The sequence below is a fragment of the Dasypus novemcinctus genome, chromosome 2 (genome assembly GCF_030445035.2).
Source record: "Dasypus novemcinctus isolate mDasNov1 chromosome 2, mDasNov1.1.hap2, whole genome shotgun sequence".
In the NCBI taxonomy this organism is placed as follows: Eukaryota; Metazoa; Chordata; class Mammalia; order Cingulata; family Dasypodidae; genus Dasypus; species Dasypus novemcinctus.
Window position 1 is genome coordinate 106,923,447 of NC_080674.1, and position 18,475 is coordinate 106,941,921.

General features: G+C 36.9%; 1 protein-coding gene across 15 annotated transcripts in view; it reads left to right on the plus strand.

The window, feature by feature from the left end:
* PAM (peptidylglycine alpha-amidating monooxygenase) overlaps nucleotides 1-3,912 on the plus strand; it is a 311,548-nt gene extending 307,636 nt beyond the window's left edge. For 4 of the 15 annotated variants that reach the window (XM_058276770.2, XM_058276809.2, XM_071209204.1 and 1 more), the window contains 2 exons: nucleotides 2,344-2,397; nucleotides 3,077-3,912. In XM_058276770.2, the coding sequence (XP_058132753.1) occupies nucleotides 2,344-2,397; nucleotides 3,077-3,258 (236 nt within the window). In that variant the 3' untranslated portion in view covers nucleotides 3,259-3,912. Of the gene's footprint in view, nucleotides 1-2,340; nucleotides 2,398-3,076 lie in introns of all 15 variants that reach the window. The other 11 variants (XM_058276741.2, XM_071209202.1, XM_058276792.2 and 8 more) reach the window with 4 other exon arrangements.
* Nucleotides 3,913-18,475: the final 14,563 nt, after the last annotated feature.

Sequence of the window (18,475 nt, forward strand, 5' to 3'; positions counted from 1 at the left end):
TAATGTATATAAAGCATTTATCACAGTACCTGGCACCTAGTGAGTGCTCAATTAAAACTACCAATGATTATGACGAATAATTGGTAATAAAAAGTAGTTAGAAGTCATAAAAGACACTTATTTTAAACTTCAGCTTTCTCAGGAAACCAACTATTTCTATAACAAACCATATGGTAGTTTTAAAATATTCATTATCTAGGCCATCAGCCCACCGTAACTGAACAAGGTAGGGTCTGATACAGGAGTCAGTATTTTATAAAATCATTGTCACACCAAAGGACCCAGAACTGAGTTTCTTTCAGGACGTCCAAATAAATGAATAAATAAACAAATAACCTGACCACTGATTCTCACCTCTGAAAGCAGTCCCCCAGCTGTGTCTTCACTTTTAAGGCAAGAGTTTATAGTTGAGTCCTGGATGGAGTCTGTGATTCAAGGTAGAAGGCAGCATTTGTTCAGGAAAAACCATCTGATCCTATTTCAGGCCAAGGCAGCCATGGCAAGGATTCAGTGCCCATGGCAAAGCCCTGACACAGAAAAAGACATGGAAACAATAACCATCAGATCCAACTTAACAAGTTGTGGACGTGAATTTTTCTTGGACTTCCTTTTGCTTTTGCTCTGCAATCAATGAAAGTCTGCAAAAGTGCAGTTAACTCTTCCCCCCAAAAGAACTTCTAATTAAGTCTTCATTACGGATCAGGAACTGTGACTAGCAGGTGGCAAAAATAAATAGAACATAGTCATTGTTTGCATTGAATTAGATATAATCTTCAAAAGAGTGAAAATCTTGTATGTCTTATTTGCCGATGTATCTCCAACATAAATAAAAGCTCCTGGAATTAGGAGTTAAATAAATATTTGTTGAAAGAATGAATGAATAAATAAGTGGAATTCCCAGAATAAATGACACAGAAAGGAGGATGGCCAAGAAATGATAGAGGATGGCCAAAATACAGTGATAGAGAAATACACAAAGCATTATAGGAACATGTGGGGTGCAGGACAGGTGGCAGGAATGGTGGTAGCCAGCCCAAAATCAAAGGTAGAGTGTCCGGAGAGTCAAGAAGGTTTGGTATCTCCTGTTTGCTATCATTAAGCATTCATGCCGTGGTACTGATAACAGAATGATTAGTTTATAGGAGTGTGTTGAGAAGGTAGAGACCCAGGTTGAAATGTGTGAAATTGCCATTATCCAACCATTGTTTTTTATTTAGGAAAAAAATGATTTTATGTGACTCTACCTAATACATTTAATTATAAAAATAAATCAGCCTCTTAACCTTTTTTCAACTTTTTTTCTTAACAGATCTTAACCTATCTATTCTGAGGTTTCCCGAAACGCTCATAAAGGACCCCTCCCTTTATTCAGCAAACCTATATTGTGTGCTTCACATCAGATATTGTGCTGGGCACAGGGGATACAAAAGTGACCAAGGAACATATAGTCTAATGTGTTGGCTTTCTTACTATCTTAACAGAGTCTTCTTCCCTATTCTGCGTATTTTTTACCCCGTCCACTCTTCTACCTCTCCTCTGTCATCTGCCTGTGAGCTTTCTCCATGCTCCTGCCCCCACTCATCCTTAAAGCCAAAATAAGAAAGCCCTGTGGAGGCTTTCTAGACTTTAGTCCTTAAAGGAGAGATGGAAGCAAGGGAAAAGAGGGCAGGGAGACACCCAGCCAGGGGAAATTAAATCCATCTGGAGCTCTGCCTTCCATAAGGAAAGAGAGGCTATTCTTCACAGAGATGGGCAGCCCCATGGGGAGCACTTGGGCGACCTTGTGTGCTTGGAAAATACTCAAGGTTTCACATCCTTCGTCTTCATTTCAGTCTTACTTAATCGATACACGTGGATCCAAAGTTTTCTCTAGGACAGGGACTGTTCTTAATAGAAAGAACAAATCCTAAGACAAATACCCCTGAATTGTAATAATCAAAGTGTCCAAGTTTGCACATTATTGAAAACTTCATTCTGTCTTAATGAAAATAACCAATAGTTATTGAGCATTTGCTGTCTATGTACCCAGGCACTGTTCTAAAGCACATCAAATGCTGTATCCCATCTAAGGCTCACACATCCATAGAGATTGTCCTCGAGCCCTGACCCAGGGAAAGAATTTATTGCAATTGTACACCCTGTAGAAGCCACAGCCAGGAGTCCAACTCAGCTCTTGCTTTTATATATATATCACCAAAATATATTGCCTCTTTCTCCTTAAAAGTATATGTAGACAAGGGCCATCCATGCTTTTGTTAATTATTTATGAGTTCCTGGTTTGTTTTCAACATTGAACCCATGGATTGAGGACTCATGTTAAAATGTGCCATCTCTTTCTAGCAGATTCTGAACACAAACTCGAGGCAAGTTCAGGAAGAGTACTGGGAAGACTTAGAGGTATGCCTATGATCTCAGAATTCTTCAACTTCAAGTTTGGTTCAAAGCGAACAAGCTCATGTCTTTTAAAGAACAAGGAGATATATTTTTGAGTCTGAAAAGTATAAAAACCTTGTATGCACGCTAGGATTTCCCTAGCACTCAATCCAGGATGCAAGCCATAAAGTAAACCAAAGTGTGACTGGCAATAAATTTCCCAGTCTGTTTTATTTCCACTTTTCCATTCTGTATTGTCTCATTCTCTCTCCTCCTGCCTTTCATCTGGCTTCATTTGTCTTCAGTAAATTTTCTGTCACTATTGTCAATATGTCAGTGCTTGTCTCAGTGAAGATGACCTTTACAGAAAGTCATTGAAATGAAGAGCTGCTCTAGGGATGCCTATCCAGAGAGCTTGGAAAAGCAGGAGGTGAAAAGTGACTCTGAAAATTCCTGCAGAAGCAGAAAGTCCTGGGGAGCTTTGGTTTTCTGTTGGTTGGTTTGTTTTTTTCTTATTTTAACAAGTCTTGGAGTAGCATCTATCTGTAGGGTAAATCTCTCTGTATGTCACTTTTTTTTTTTTAATCTATCCTTTCCAGTTCTCCGACTCCTAACCCTGCTTAACATTTAAAACTTGACGAGGAAACTGAAATCATTTGTACAAACTTCACCTTAATTCTATGTTTTTGTTTGTTTTATTCAGGAAAGGGAAGTGGGGGCTTAAACCTTGGAAACTTCTTTGCAAGTCGTAAGGGCTACAGTCGGAAAGGGTTTGACCGCCTTAGTACTGAGGGAAGTGACCAAGAGAAAGATGAAGATGACGGAAGTGAATCAGAAGAAGAGGAGTATTCTGCCCCTCTGCCCCCACTGACACCATCTTCCTGAGAACCAGGCTGGGATAAGTTGAGCGAGATTTACCAAGAATGCCAGATTCCTTTCCCTTTAGCACGTTTAAAGTTTTGTGTATTTAATTGTAAACTGTACCGGTCTATGTGGGACTGTACACATTTTATTTACTTCCTTTTGTTTTATTTCGCTTCTCTTTCTAGTTGAGGTGTTTCCTAGAAGTTCATAACAGTGCCATTTTCTTTATATGAACATAGAATAGAGAAACAGTCCTCTTCTTCCATCACAGTACTAATTTAAATGATGGAATGTTTGCCCATTTACATTTTGAGACTTCTCTCTGGATGTAAATAACCTCATTCTTTGCCTGAACACGTATTTTCCTAATAGCACTTCCATTGCCAATGTCTTTCTTTGGTGCCTTTCTTGTTCTGCATTCTCAGCCAGTGGCAGTAAAGAGAATCTTTGTGCTACATGATGACAAAGCTGCTAAATCTCCTTCTATTTTTCAAAATCACTAACATTATATTGCAATGAGGGAAAGAAAAAAAGTCTCTATTTAAATTCTTTGTTTAATTTTCTTCTTCAGTTGGTGTGATTCTGGGATGTCTTATTTTTAGATGGTTACACTGTTAGAACACTATTTTCAGAATCTGAATGTAATTTGCGTAATAAAGTGTTTTCTGAGCATTAGCTGTCAGAGTGTATTTTGCAGTTTTTGCATTTTTGCAGGGTTTTGTATACAACTTTGTAATAAATCCACAAACCACTGATACAGTGAAATTTCTAATTGTCTTTAATCCAAAGAAGTATGTTGTATTATATAAAATTAGAAGATATTTTGTTATATAGTCAATATAAATTGACAAGTAGACTAAGAATTTACAAACGTGTGTAAAACCAGTCTCTTCTTTTAAAATTTAAACAGGGTTCTTGCCTGTATATCAATCAGAGGGTAAATACTTTAATAAAAGGTGATCATAGCTAAGAGGAAAGTTGTGCCTCATATTGCATATGCAAGTGAATCTATCAGTGTAGATTACTGTTCAGGTTTCTTTTTCAAAAATAATTTCAAAAAAATTCCCGTGTATTTATAGGACTATTTATCTCTTACACTGACTATAAATTATGTTTAAACCCTCTTTTCCTAGTTCATTAATGCAATTTAGTAAGCACATGATAATTTTCCTTTTTATAATAGATTCCAGAGCCCTTTCTTCAGAAGGGTTATTTGCAGTTCAGGCATCATTCATATTAGTATTTGGGATATTAGAGATTTAATTGACTGAGCACTAAAACAATGCAGGACACTTTGCAAAATTACATTAGAATGTCCTCCAGCTATGTTATTCTTAAAAATCTGACTTAACCTAGATTTTTTTCATTTGATTGAAAGATTTCATTTCCCATATCTTGATCTCACCTTCTTAAAACTTAATTTGCGCATCCTACCCAAAGTAGAAACTTCGCCTTTTTGTTTTCTATCTTCTTCATTCTCAAATAAAGAGTATATTTTTCCTCCCTCTGATTCTTTTATCTTCCTTTCACTGCATCAGTGATAACTATAGCATCAAAACCTATTTAGGTTTTCTTACATTGAGGGATTTAGTTGACTAACAACAAAGCCATCATTTGTAGTACAATATTTTATCATTGGCTGCATTAAGTAAATTTTTAAAATGTAATGCATACCTTGTCTTGTTCCTAAAGAGTTTTATAGTGGTTTAATGGATGCAAATATAGATCTAAATGATAAATGATAAATTTTAAAGAGGTGAGAAAGTACAAGGGAAAATAAGGATAAAAGTGGAGAAATTGATACAGGAATAATTCTTTTTACACCTACACATGGAGAAAAAATTTGACTCCAAACTTTTTAGTGGCTCATTAAATAAAACTTGTTTAGTTACATTATTCATGTTTAATGTTTCATTATACATTTAGTATTCATAGTATTAAGATCAGAAATAATTTTCTCCCAAGATCCTTCTGAAAGTTTGCACCATGTCATATAATTAAAGACTTCAACAATGTCCATAGAGTAGAACAAATGCATTTTACAGGTCTGTTTCTTACACATGCCCTGTAAATAAGCACACGACATTATAAAAAGTGAAATACAGAAAAAGAAAGTCTTGTAGGGGCATTCAGTCCTGTCCTAGTACACCACCCTTATTTGACCAACCTGGTTTAATTAAAAACTAGAAATGAATGAACTGCATTTCCTTCAGGCGTTCTCTTCACTGTTGTTCTTAACTGACCTTTATTTTATTGAGTCCATTGAAATTGAACTGCCTGCATAGTGTCCAGAGGAGTGGTTCCCAACTCTCCCAACTCTGGCTTCAGAATAGAATTTAAGGAAAAAATAATTGAGCACTCCCTCAAGAGATTTTTATTTAGTTGGCCTAATGTGGGACACAGGTAGTCATCATGTTTTAAGATTTCTCCAGGTGTTTCTAATGTACAGCCAGAGTTGAAAACCACAATCTTTGAGAATTGGAGTTCACAGATGTTTGGAGAAAAAAGATGGGGTCTGAAATGTTTGGATATGACTGTTAGTACAAAGATCTAAATGCCTTAATTGCTCAGTAAAATAAATTGGATAATTACAATGGGCATAATTGACTTGTTAAAAAAGCAAAGGGAAACAACTGTACTCTGATTTATATATTTTACATTCAATTATCCTGAGAATATACTTTTGGGAGTTAAAAGAATAGAGTTGTCATTCACTGAGTTGCCCCTGATTATCATATGCACAAAGTCTTTCGTTCTAAGCTGCCTTCCTTAACTTATTAAATCAGCATTTTCTTTTTCACAATGCCTAGCTTTAAAATCCCACCCAGATATTATATAAATTGAATATTTAAGAAGTCAAATGACAAGGGAAGGCATAGACAGTGTATTAGTGTTTATTCCCCAAACTGTCACCTACTCAGTAGCTCAAGGTCGAGGTAGTTCAAAGTTGGTGAAACATATAGCAATACTTTTCAGACTTCAGTGTGAATAAAAATTAACTGGGGAGTACAATTTTAAATGGACTGATTCTTGAGCCCATTCAGAGATTCATATTCACTACAACTCAGAGCATAGAGCATAGAGTGTTGCATAGACCATCGTCAAAAATTCAGTTTTATAGAGAGTAGCAGAGACTGAAAATGAATTATTGGACACATGAAATCATTTCCTCAAATATCTAATATATATAGAGGGATGGTTGGGCCCAGAAGTAATCATTACAATCCCATTTCCTCAACCTAGATAATAAAAACCTAGACCCAAATTATCTTCAGGGCCAGAACTTACCTACCACTAGTTTCTTCCTTTAGTCCCCTAAAAACCAAAGGAAATAACTTATATGCTTTAGTAAGGCTACTAAGGCCTCCCTAGCACATCCTTTAAAAAAAGTAGCAAAAGGAAAATACAAGCTCCACTTATTTTTTTTTAAATTTTTGAGTCACAACTAGAGACAAAAATCAACCAAACCAAGTGTGTGTTTTCCAGTATCATGGTTTAATTGAAGGGAGCATATTCATTCCAGAGAATATTTGGTGATGGTAAATGTGACTTCCCCTCTCACATTCTTAAAAACTATAAAACACCAAAGCACATAGATCAATCATACATCCAAACTATAGGTATGAAACAAGGAAATAAATGTATTTTGTGTTCCATATTTTAGTATATACTGTACCGTCACCCAGAAGAAGCTTACCAATGAAGACTGGATGATAAAGTACTAAAGACCAGATATACCAAGATAGACTATGAAATAGGAGATTATAAGAGGAAGTTGGATAACAAATGGCCCTTTTTATTTCTGAATGAAAATGTATTGCACTGTACGTAATATAACCTGTGCATAAATTCAAACTTATTTTATATCCAAATATGCCTAGAAAGCCAATTGGGAAGTATAAACTCTATAGGCTTTGTATATTCAGGAAGGATGCAAGTGAAATGTGTCAAGCCTACCTGGAATTTGGAGGATATATGTTAAGTCAAGTTTACCTGGAGGAAATAACCTATCTAATACTCAGATAAAACACTTGAAACTAACAAAAAGTCCTTTTGCATACAAGCACCATTTGACTCCTCACTCTTATTTCCTCTGTATAAAAGGGACCCAAAAATTCTATTCAGGGCTCAATTTTTGTCTGGACAGGAGTCTGTCAAGTCAGCCAGTCGAAATAAATCAACTTCCTTCTCAGAATTCTTGTGTCCTGGCCTATGATACCACATACACCCAACTTCTCTCTGCCACTACATACATACCCTCTTAAATAAGTCAGTCACTTTTAAGAATGCCCTCCTTATTTCCTCTCTTATACTATATTATCCTCCATGTCTTAAAAAAATACTGTCTAGGAAACTGAGGGGTAAATTGGGTCCTTTTTGATCCTAGACAACCCACACTCTCTGTAGCTCTCAAAACCCATAGAGTTTCACCGCTGCTTCTTTCCCAGAAACTGGGCTGGCTTTTTGCCCTCTATACCCCTTACCAAGGGAGACTGCCGGGTGATTCCTAAGCACCCAACTCTACCATCCCAAAGAGGCTTTCTTTCCTGATTTAAAGGTTATTTCTGACACCTTGTCATTCAGCAAATACTTCTGAAGGTCTAACAAGCCCAAGAGTCTTATAAATTCTGGGGACATGGTGGTGAAATGCAATGTCCTGTCTCTACTGGGATTTACATGTGAATGGAGTTTATATTTTTTTATAGTCTTTCTTTCTCTTATTGAAGAAGTTACAAACACAAATATGGTCCCTCACTGGGTACCCCATTAGATACATTAATAAATAAAGAAATTATAACCCAAAGAAAGGAATTGTGTAGTTATATTAATGCCAGTGCCTCTTTGGCATTAATATTCTGGCACTGTACTTTTCTGTTTATTTTCTCTTAAATGTATTATTTCCCATAAACTTGGGATTCACAGAAATCTTTAAGAATTTCAAATTTCTTCAGCCCTGTTCTTTCTTCGGTCTCAATCCAAAATAAATCCTTTCTTAAAAATACAACCATGATTCGCACATATGTGTTTAAATATATACCCTGGTCTAAGGTCATCTAATAAAAATAAAATAGATGTAAAGGTAAATTATTCATGCAACAGATACCAATTTAGCTTCGTTATAAGCAAAATACAAAGATGAAAAAGGCATAATTCTTGCCCTCACAGGTTTGTGATCTAGTAAAAGAGCACTAAAATGCACCCTTAAAAGATTTCAGGGAAAACGGACTTTGGCCCAGTGGTTAGGGCGTCCGTCTACCATATGGGAGGTCCGCGGTTCAAACCCCGGGCCTCCTTGACCCGTGTGGAGCTGGCCCATGCGCAGTGCTGATGCGCACAAGGAGTGCCATGCCACGCAGGGGTGTCCCCCGCGTGGGGGAGCCCCACGCGCAAGGAGTGCACCCGTAAGGAGAGCCGCCCAGCGTGAAAAGAAAGTGCAGCCTGCCCAGGAATGGTGCCGCCCACACTTCCCGTGCCGCTGACGACAACAGAAGCGGACAAAGAAACAAGATGCAGCAAATAGACACCAAGAACAGACAACCAGGGGAGGGGGGGAAATTAAATAAAATAAATAAATCTTTAAAAAAAAAAAAAAAAAAAGATTTCAGTGTAAGGCATCCAACGAGCACATGAAAAACACTGTCAAACTTCTGATTGGAGAGCACCAGGGCTTCATACAGACAGTGCTATTTGAATAAAGAGGAGGAGGGGTAAGGGAAAATGCTGAATATAGTAGGGGATTCATGACAGGGCTAGCTTCTTTAGAGCTTAGGATCAGTTTGGGGAGTAGTGGTAGATGGGCAGGAAAGCCAAATTGGTACAAATTGAAGAGTTTTAAAATCATGGAAAGAATTTGGATTTAACTATATTTGACGTATTTGATTTTACATTTAATAAATATGATGCTATTTAATAAGTATAAATGCTGGTAAAAGTAAAAAAAAATTGTGTGTGTGTTTTTTTATAAAACAATACAGAAGAGCAAATTAGACTTTTGATAAAATCACAAATTAGTCTAAATTCTTAGGAAATGGGGGTGTTCGTTTTATATGTATATATATAGATAGATAGAATAAAAATGCTTTATCAGATACCTGATTTGTAAATCTATTCTCCCAATATGTGATTATTTTATTCTCTCAACAGTGTCTTTCAAAGGACATTTTAAAAATTTGATTAAGTCCAACCTTATATTTCCCAGCAGTCACACTACTACTTACAGAAACCTTTAGAATTTTCACAAAGGCTCTGGATATTTTCTCTTTCAATCAGGAAAAGAGAGATGACATGGGACTTCTGTTCCCAGAGGCAATTGCCTGCTTCCTTTTCCAGCTGCATGTCCCTCCACTTTTCCCCACCATTGTTTCTCCAGAAGTAGCTGATAAACTTCTTTCTCACATGGCCATGCCCTCATGCCTTCCCAGCTTCTAGACACTTTTTCAACTGTTTAAACAGACTTCCCCTGTCAAAGCTGTTATCTCAATGAGTTATTATTGTCTTATAAGATCGAGAGAAAGAGAAATTTATTGGTTCATTGGCTCATAAAAATTCTAGGCTAAAGCTGGATGTAGGGTCATAAAGGATGATATCAGGGAGCTCTGTTTTTCCTCTCTCTTTCTGTTCCACAGCTCTGTTTTCCTCCACACACTCTAGAATGTTCTTTCTATGAAATATGAACAGATGTCAGTAACAATCTAAAGACTGAGATGCTCCCCTCTCCCTGCATCTAATCAACCTTTAAAAAGGATTCTGAAACAGAGAAAACTAGATGTTTTTCATAAATTACAAAAGATTTGCAAATATTTATTCTCAAGTCCTCCTTGTAGTCACTCACAAGAATGAGGAAACGTTTCCCTGACGCCTCCAAAAAAATTTCCCTCCCATGCTTCACAGAGCATTTTTTGGGCTAATCCTTAGCAAAGGCAATGGGATTATTTTTAGACCACTCAAGTCCATACATGGAAGTTGGGTAAAATCAGCTTTCTCCGAGGCCCATGACCCCACAGTGCTAAACACTTGTGATAGTTTGAGTGTTTTCTGGACCTCAGAAAATTATGTTCTTTAGCTAATCCTTTCCTGTGCATGTAAACCTATTACAGGAGGGACCTTTTGATTAAATCAGTTCAGTTAAAGGCCTTTAATTAGATTGTGTGACCCAGGGTGGGTCTTAATCTTCTTACTGGAGTCCTGGAATCAGAGTCACAGAGACAGGGGAGAAATGCCCAAAAGCTGAGACAGAGGGCCATGGGAGCCTGAAGCTGAAATCAACAGACCCCACAGAATCAGAGACAGGCAGGTGTGGCCATTGTGCCCTGCCATATGCTTAATCACCCACAGCTGCAACTCAGGCACAATACATCTCCTGATGAAGCCTTGATCTGGACATTTTCACAGCCTCAGAATTGTAAGCTTATAACTTAATAACTCCCATTGTAAAAGCCACCCCATTTCTCGCATATGCCCTTTGTAGCCGTTAGCAAACTAAAATAACCCAGGGAAAAAATCAAGACTCAAATAGGGAGGAAAAAGTGAAATGGTTATTGGGTAGGAAACCAAGGATTCACTACAGACAGGTTGTAAGCCATGTTCAGAGACTAAAATTCATTTATTGATAGGTACTTGTCAATAAGCTTCCTGACCTCAAGTAACTCTCAGTCCATAGGGGAGACAAGCATAAATTCATTGTGGTGATAGAAGTTCAGCAATGGAAATAGAGACAGGCACCTTACCATTTTGGAGTAAGGGATCATGGTATGAGTTAGTATTCAGAAGGTATTAATTAGGAAAATTAAAATAAAAGTATTGGTAGCCGTTCATAGGGGACAATTCTTTTGCACAGGTCTCTGATAGTTACTTAACTTTTTAATCACCCTAGAGCCTTTCTAAAAATCAAATATCGCATAGTTTTCTCAATATGTTGTTGATTATTTTCCAATAAGAATATAACTACTGCATAACAAGAATCTTTAAAAAATTCAAAAAAAATGAAGACTCCAGGTTGATGGTTGAAGTATGCTTTGGAAACAAAAACCGCAAAATATCTGTTACATTAGTCCCAAAGTTACTGGGCTGTCAAAGGCGTGAACTCTAGACCAAACATTACAGAATATTTTAGTGTCATTTCACATCTGTAAAATATTTTAAATATATAAATCTGTAAAAATCGTATCTGTAAATATTTAAACTGTTTATCATATTGTTTTCCTCCATATACATCATTTTCCATAGTATATCCCATTCATTATTTAGATAGATTAGCTAGGTAGGCAGATTCTAGATAAATAAATGAAAGATTTATACGTGACTGATTGACAGACAAATTGACAGTCATAGCAGGAAGAAATGAAAGAGAGAAGGAGGGAAGGAAAGAGGAGGAAGACTGTCACAGATTTGTCGAAGATCTTCAGGGTAGTGGGTAGTTCTTACAGTGCTGTGAATCACTGACATCTGGTGGTAAAACTTGGATAGTACAACATCCATGTGGATTTGTAAACTCATAAAACAAGTGCTGTTCAGTGAATGATGGCTCTGTCTTCAAGAAGAATAATTTAAAATGCTGCTAGCCACCCAATGTTATGTCTACATCATTCCAAGACTCCAGGTATTTGAAAACATCTGGAATATCAGGTGTCACATAGATATTGAGAGTTCTGTATCATCATTTCTGAGAAGAAAATGATTAAAATGCAATGGGTTTGGGTACTGAAAACAGGAGGAATATTTTTAAAACCCACACACTGTCTAAGAGGTTAAATGACAATCTTTTACAGTACATCCCCCTTGTCTAATTATATTTCTGGTTAAATTTATATTGACCCAGGATGGATTATCTTTTGTTTAAATTACTAAACTAATTAATTAGTTGACAAATATTCACTGAGGGCCTATTCTATGCAGAGCTCTATGCAATTTTTGTACATGATTACAGGTAGGAAATGGTTCTAGTCCTTAAAAATTATAGAAATGTCTAACAAATAAAAAATTAGAGAATACTACAAAACAGTCTGTTTTATGCAGTGCAAAGAGTAATTGCTCTAGTTTGCTCTGAAAATAATAAAACTGGATTGGTGTTGTCAGGTAAGAGTTATTAAGTAGATAGGATTTGAGCTGAGCTTCCAAAAAGAGGCAGGATAGAATGTGAAATAGTAGAAAGGGTATGGAAGAAATTTCAGATGAGACTGAAATGAGTGAAGGCCAGAGGCATGAATGAAACACAGTGAATACGTGGAATGGTGTCCTAATAAACGGGTAGGTTGGGAAAAAATGGAACACTATTTGGCAGGCTCAGAAAACAGGGAATTTGGTGAGGTTAGTATTTGACATGGTAGAAAATTAGGAGTCAGGAAATTTTCATTGGGTCTCCATAAAAGTAATGATTAAGGAGTGGTAGTAGAGAGAAAGCTCAATTGGAAGCGGTTTGGGGAGGGATTTGGGTTAGGAAGATCACTGAATAAATTTTTGGAGTAAAGTGATCTAGGAGGGTATCAGTGGGATGTGAATGGAAAAGATGGCTATGTTTTGGAGCTGACTAAACTTGGTGATTATTTGGTTGTTGGGGAATGTGCAAAAGAACTAAGTCAAAGATGACTCCAAGTCATGGGCATAATAGCAGATGAGGGCAGACTAGTGTATGTTGAGTTTGAAGTATATTATGGTATTTAGATATAAGGTGCAAGTGACCTATTAGATCTCCAGGACTTAATGCTAGGTGAGTGGATGATTGGGGATTCTGGTTCGGGAATTAACACAGAAGTGATACTCAAAGTCAAAATACTACTAAACATTCTAAGCTCTTCTGACTTGTAGGACTGACACAAAAATGGAAGGTGATTGCAGCCCAACCAAAGAAAAATGTTCTCAAATGGTTTGTTTCCTATAAAACAAATATCTGAGGTTCATAAAGGTCATCATGGAGAACTGGAGGTAAAATGGGAAAGAGAAAATACATGAACTAGTATCTGATATACCATACATGCAGATTAATAATAAACACCAAAACTGCATTTCTATGAAAAGTGGTCATTAAAAAGTGAACCTCTATATAAAATAAATTTGATCTATATACCATATATGAAAACACAACCCACACGTGGGGAAAATATATGTAAATCATATGTCTGATAAGGAACTTGTATCCACAATATATAAAGAGCACTTATAACTCAAAAGAAAAAAAAAATATTCCAATTTAAAAATAGGCAAAGCATTTTCCATTTTCAGCTCTAGAAGGGCAGAAAGCTAATAATTTAGGGTTACAGATGGAAGCTCTTTCCATGACTGAATCCAGGTTAAGTCACTAGAGGAAGCTTCTGGTAATTTCACCGTTAAAATCTGGGGTAGTTTAGAAGTGGGGAAAGAGCTTCTGTGAAGCTTCCAAACCACCAAAAGAATCCCTCTCCAAAAAGTAACTGACATAAGTCCCAAACATTTTTTTTTAGAGAGTTGACATCACCAAGCCACCTCCTGGCCATTGGTATAGTTCCTGCAGCTGTCTGGGGGAACAGTAACCCACAGGGGAGTATATTAAAGGAGGATTGGGTGGGGTGATGGACACTCTTAAAAGTTAATATATTGAGAGCTTGTTTGATTCTGTTCCTTCCCAATTTCAAAAGTAGGAGGAGTGAAGAATGGGGCGTGATTTTGGGGTGCCTTTAGCAGAGACCCTCTCACAGGTCTTCCGCCACCATTTTAGGGAGTCAGGGCACCAACCGTTCTTGCGAGTCTCATCTCAGGGCTTCCTAAAGAGGATTTTGAGTGTTTAGAAGATGAAAAAAATGCAATTATGCCAAACAGTATTGAGAAGAATAATTTCTTTTTCTTTTTCTTGTTTTGTTTAAACCATTAATAATTCCCCATTCTAGAAGAAGTAGGCTCCAGAATCCAACCCAGATCTCTTTTTCTGCAATAATTATTTAAATGGATATTTTTAATTTTCTTTCCTTTCTGAGTAAAAAAAGATAAAATAAAATAAAAAATAAAAACTGGCAAAAGATCTGAATAGTTATTTCTCCAAAGAAGATATACAAATAGCAATTAGCATATGAAAAAATGTTCAACATCATTAGTCTTTAGGGAAATGCAAATCAAGATCACAATGAAATATCATTTCACACCCACTAGTATGGTGTTAGTCATTGAATCATGTGCCCCAACAAAAGACATGCTCTTAATCTTAATTTGCATTTGTAAGTAAGACCTTCCAAAGATATTATTAGTTAAGGTGTGACCAAATTGAATAAGGATGAGTCTTCATTCAAATTACTGGAGGCCTTATAAAAGAGAGGAAATTTGGACCGTCAGTAGAAACCAGAAACCAGAAGAACTCAGAAGATATAGAAGCCGGAAGTCAGAGAAAGCCACAGGGAGAGAGAATGAAGCAAATTACTATGTGGCAGAGGACTGCCATCACCAGAATTCTACTTATTCCAGGAGAAAGCATGATCTTGCTGATATCTCGATTTTAGACTTCTAGTTTTCAAAACCATGAGACATAAATGCTTGTTGTTTAAGCCAATCCCTTGTGTGTTATTTATCATAGTAACCCTGGCAACTAAGACATGGTTATGATTAAAAAGACAGACAATAATAAGTTTTGGTGAGGATATGTGGAAATGTAAAATGATATAGCCACTTTGGAAAATAGTCTGGCAGTAACTCAAAAAAACACCTTAAATATAGAGTTACCATATGACCCAGAAATTATACTCCTAGGTAAATACCCAAGACAAATGAAAACATATTTCTACACAAAAACTTATTCATGAATGTCCATAGTAGTGATGAAAGAATAAGTGTAGTATATCCATACAATGCAATATTATTTAGCAATAAAAAGAAATGGAGTACTGATACATGCTTCAACATAGATGAACCTTGAAAATATGCTAAGTGAAGCTAAGTGAAAATATGCTAAGTGAATTGCACCTGTAGTATAATTCCATTTATTTGACAGTCCAGAATAGGCAAAACCTATGAAGACAGAAAGTATATTAATCGTTGCTTAGGACTGGGAGCAGGGGGAATGTTGAGGGGCTGCTAACAGAGGGTTTCTTTGGGGGTGAAGAAATGTCCTAAAATTAGATATGGTGCTCACTACTCTGTGGATACTAAAAACTATTGAATTATCCATCTTAAATGAGGGTGCTGAACCAATTCCTAAAAAGCTATTAAAACAAACTGTGCAATCATCTTCAAGTCAAATAAATCAACATCTATACCCAAGGCTTGATAACTCCTGATCAGAACGGAGACGTGTAGAAATCTATCGACAGCTTCCAAAACTGAGTAATGCCTTCTTCAAACTCTAAATCATTCCAGCTATTACCAAGGGTGCCACTAAGCTAACTCCCCAGGAGCACACATGTGAAAACACCTTATATGTGTCCTGCTTAGGCCAGTTCTATAGGAATAATAAAATTCTGAACAGGCAGATACCTTCTCCAAAGCCTCCCCTCAGTACCGCCTTCCTTGCTCAGGGAGTGGCCACAGATTTGGGGAAGCTTCTGTTCTGTGTGGAAGTCTATGCATGACATCAGACTCTCCCTCCTGTGCAGTGTTCTTGCCACTGATAAAGCCCCATTCCATCTTCAGGCAGATATGCCTCCTACTTTAGCTTCTTCAGCTCAGAGGAACTCAATCTGTGAGATTCAAAATCTAAAGGACAGGAGGACTCCCAGAGGGGAGAGAATCTAGTTATGGAAAGGGCTGAATATGTGTGTGTTTGTGGGAGAAATCCAGTGTTCTGCTTCCTTGCGGTCTCCAGTGCCCACTCTGTCTTCTCTGGATACACTTGACCTTCCAATCTTTCGTCAGAGTTGGAGTAAAATTCTCTACAGCTGGTGCCAAACACCACTTTCTCCTATGAGTGAACTGAAATGTCATATTGCTTCAGCCAAGTCTTGTATTCCAATGCCCTTGATAAATTTAGGTAGTTTAGTAAGAATTATGCACAAAGCTGAATTCCTTAGTTCTATTATTTTCAGACAGAAAATCATAGGAAGATTGAAAATTAACAGCTAATGATCTCCTGTTTCTGATAATTCGAAAGAATTTTAATTTTTTTTTCTGAAAAAAGAAGTCCTCCCCTCTTCAGTTCTGCAAATTGCAAATTGAGGTATAAGTAGGAAGATGATATTAGAACATATTTAGAAATTCTATAGAAATTATACTGGATTATAAATTTCTCAGCAAAGACAAAGTACTATGTGATTGCAAAACACATTACTGCAGAGATTAATGTCCTGCCTCATTCATTCCCCATTTCCAGATGAATATTCTTGAGAACGTGCCCACTGTACTTTTAGTGCCTTAGATGTGATGTTAGTAGCATCAGCTATATAACAAAAGGGGGAGCAGACAGAATGCTCTACTGCTATCATTCATAAGGCTGGAAGCTTGCTTGCACATCTGTTTGTTCTGCCAGGTAATGTAAATAATGCCCTAGAGTATGTAAAATCAGTCACCAGAAACTTTGGATTACTGCCTGAGCAATGATTAACATGAAGTGTGCAAGGTCAATGGTAAATACAGATCTCTGCGGCAGAGAATGCATTGGCCTCCAAAAAGGGACGCATATTAACTAAATGAGTCTCTTACTCTGAAGAGTTCAGACCTGAGCATAAATTAACATGGAATTCCTATTCCCTGAATTTAAGCCTCTTATGTTCAAATGTACATTCAACAGAGCCACTTGGATGTGTAACAAGCATGTCAATCTCAAAACTGAACTCATTTTCTTCCTCAAACCTGCTCCTCCCGCAGTCTTACTCATCTCAGTGACAACGCCATTCTTCTTGTTATGCAAATGAAAAATGTTTGGAGTCATCATCAACTTCTCTCTTCCTCTCAGCCTCCACATCTAATATGTCCGCAAACCCTGTTTAGCTTAGTTTCAAATTATAACTGGTATTAACCAATGCTTACCACTTCCATTGCTGGCAATGCTGTTATCATCTCTTACTTGGATTACGGCAACAACCTCCCAACTAGTCTTCTCTTGCCCTTTCTTCGTCCATTCACCCCCAAGCTGCCAGAGGAAGAGGGACTCCCTTCAAATGGGTCAGATCATGTAACTCTTCTCAGATACCACCAGTGAGTTCCCAGATTATTCAGACTAAAAACAGAGTCTATATAATGGTCTACAAGGCCTAAAACAATTTATTCTACCTCCTTTCCTCACTGACTTCATCTTTCACTATTATCCCTTTTACTCTGTTCTAGGAACCTTGGTCTCCATGCTATTTCTCAAAAATACCAGACACAGAAACACCTCAATGCCTTCACATGGTGTTTATTTTCTCTGGAATGCTATTCCCCCTAAGTGTACATGTAATTCATTTGTTCACCTACTTCAAAACGTTACCCAAGTGTCACCCTCTTCTGTAACATCTTTTCTTGCTCCCTAATATGTTTCTGAATTCATGCATGCACTTTTTTTATAGCTGTAATTTATTCATTTTCATGATTGCATAGTCTTCCCTTAGATACACAATTTATCCATTCTTTTGTTATGGGTGTCTGGAATGTTTCCAATGTTTTGCTCTAACAAAATAGGCCTGCTATAAACATTCTTGATCATATCTCCTGATGCAAAATTGCTAGATTATAAATTTATGCATCTTGAACTTTACTACATGATGCAAAAATTGTTTCCAAAATAGTTATATACATGACCTTAGACTTACTCTTTCAACCACAGTCATACCCATATACTAGCTCTGCTAGTTACAGACACTATAAGGTGCTTTCACCATTTCTTTTCATTTCCAAAGATTTACAAACAACCTTTTTACCAATTCTGCACAGATTAACCCTCAGTTTTCCTTTCTCTACCCTCATTCTATTTTCTGGTGACCTATATTCTCTCTATTAATGCTCTGAGTTTACATAACATATTTAGTTTATAATTGTGCAATCATACAGTATTTATCCTTTTGTGTCTGGCTTGCCTCACTCAACATAACGTCCTCTGGGTTCATCAATGTTTTCATATATTTCTTGACTTCATTTCCTCTTACCACTGTATAATATTCCATTGTGAGTATACACCACAACTGTTTATTCACTCATCAATTGATGGACACCTGGGTTGTTTCCAACTTTTGACAATTGTGAATAATGCCACTATGGACATCCAGTTTGCATATGTCTGTTCGTGCCACTACTTTCAGTTCTTCTGGGTATATACCAAGGAATAGTGTTGCCAGGTCACATGGCAAATCTATATTCACCTTCTTAGAAC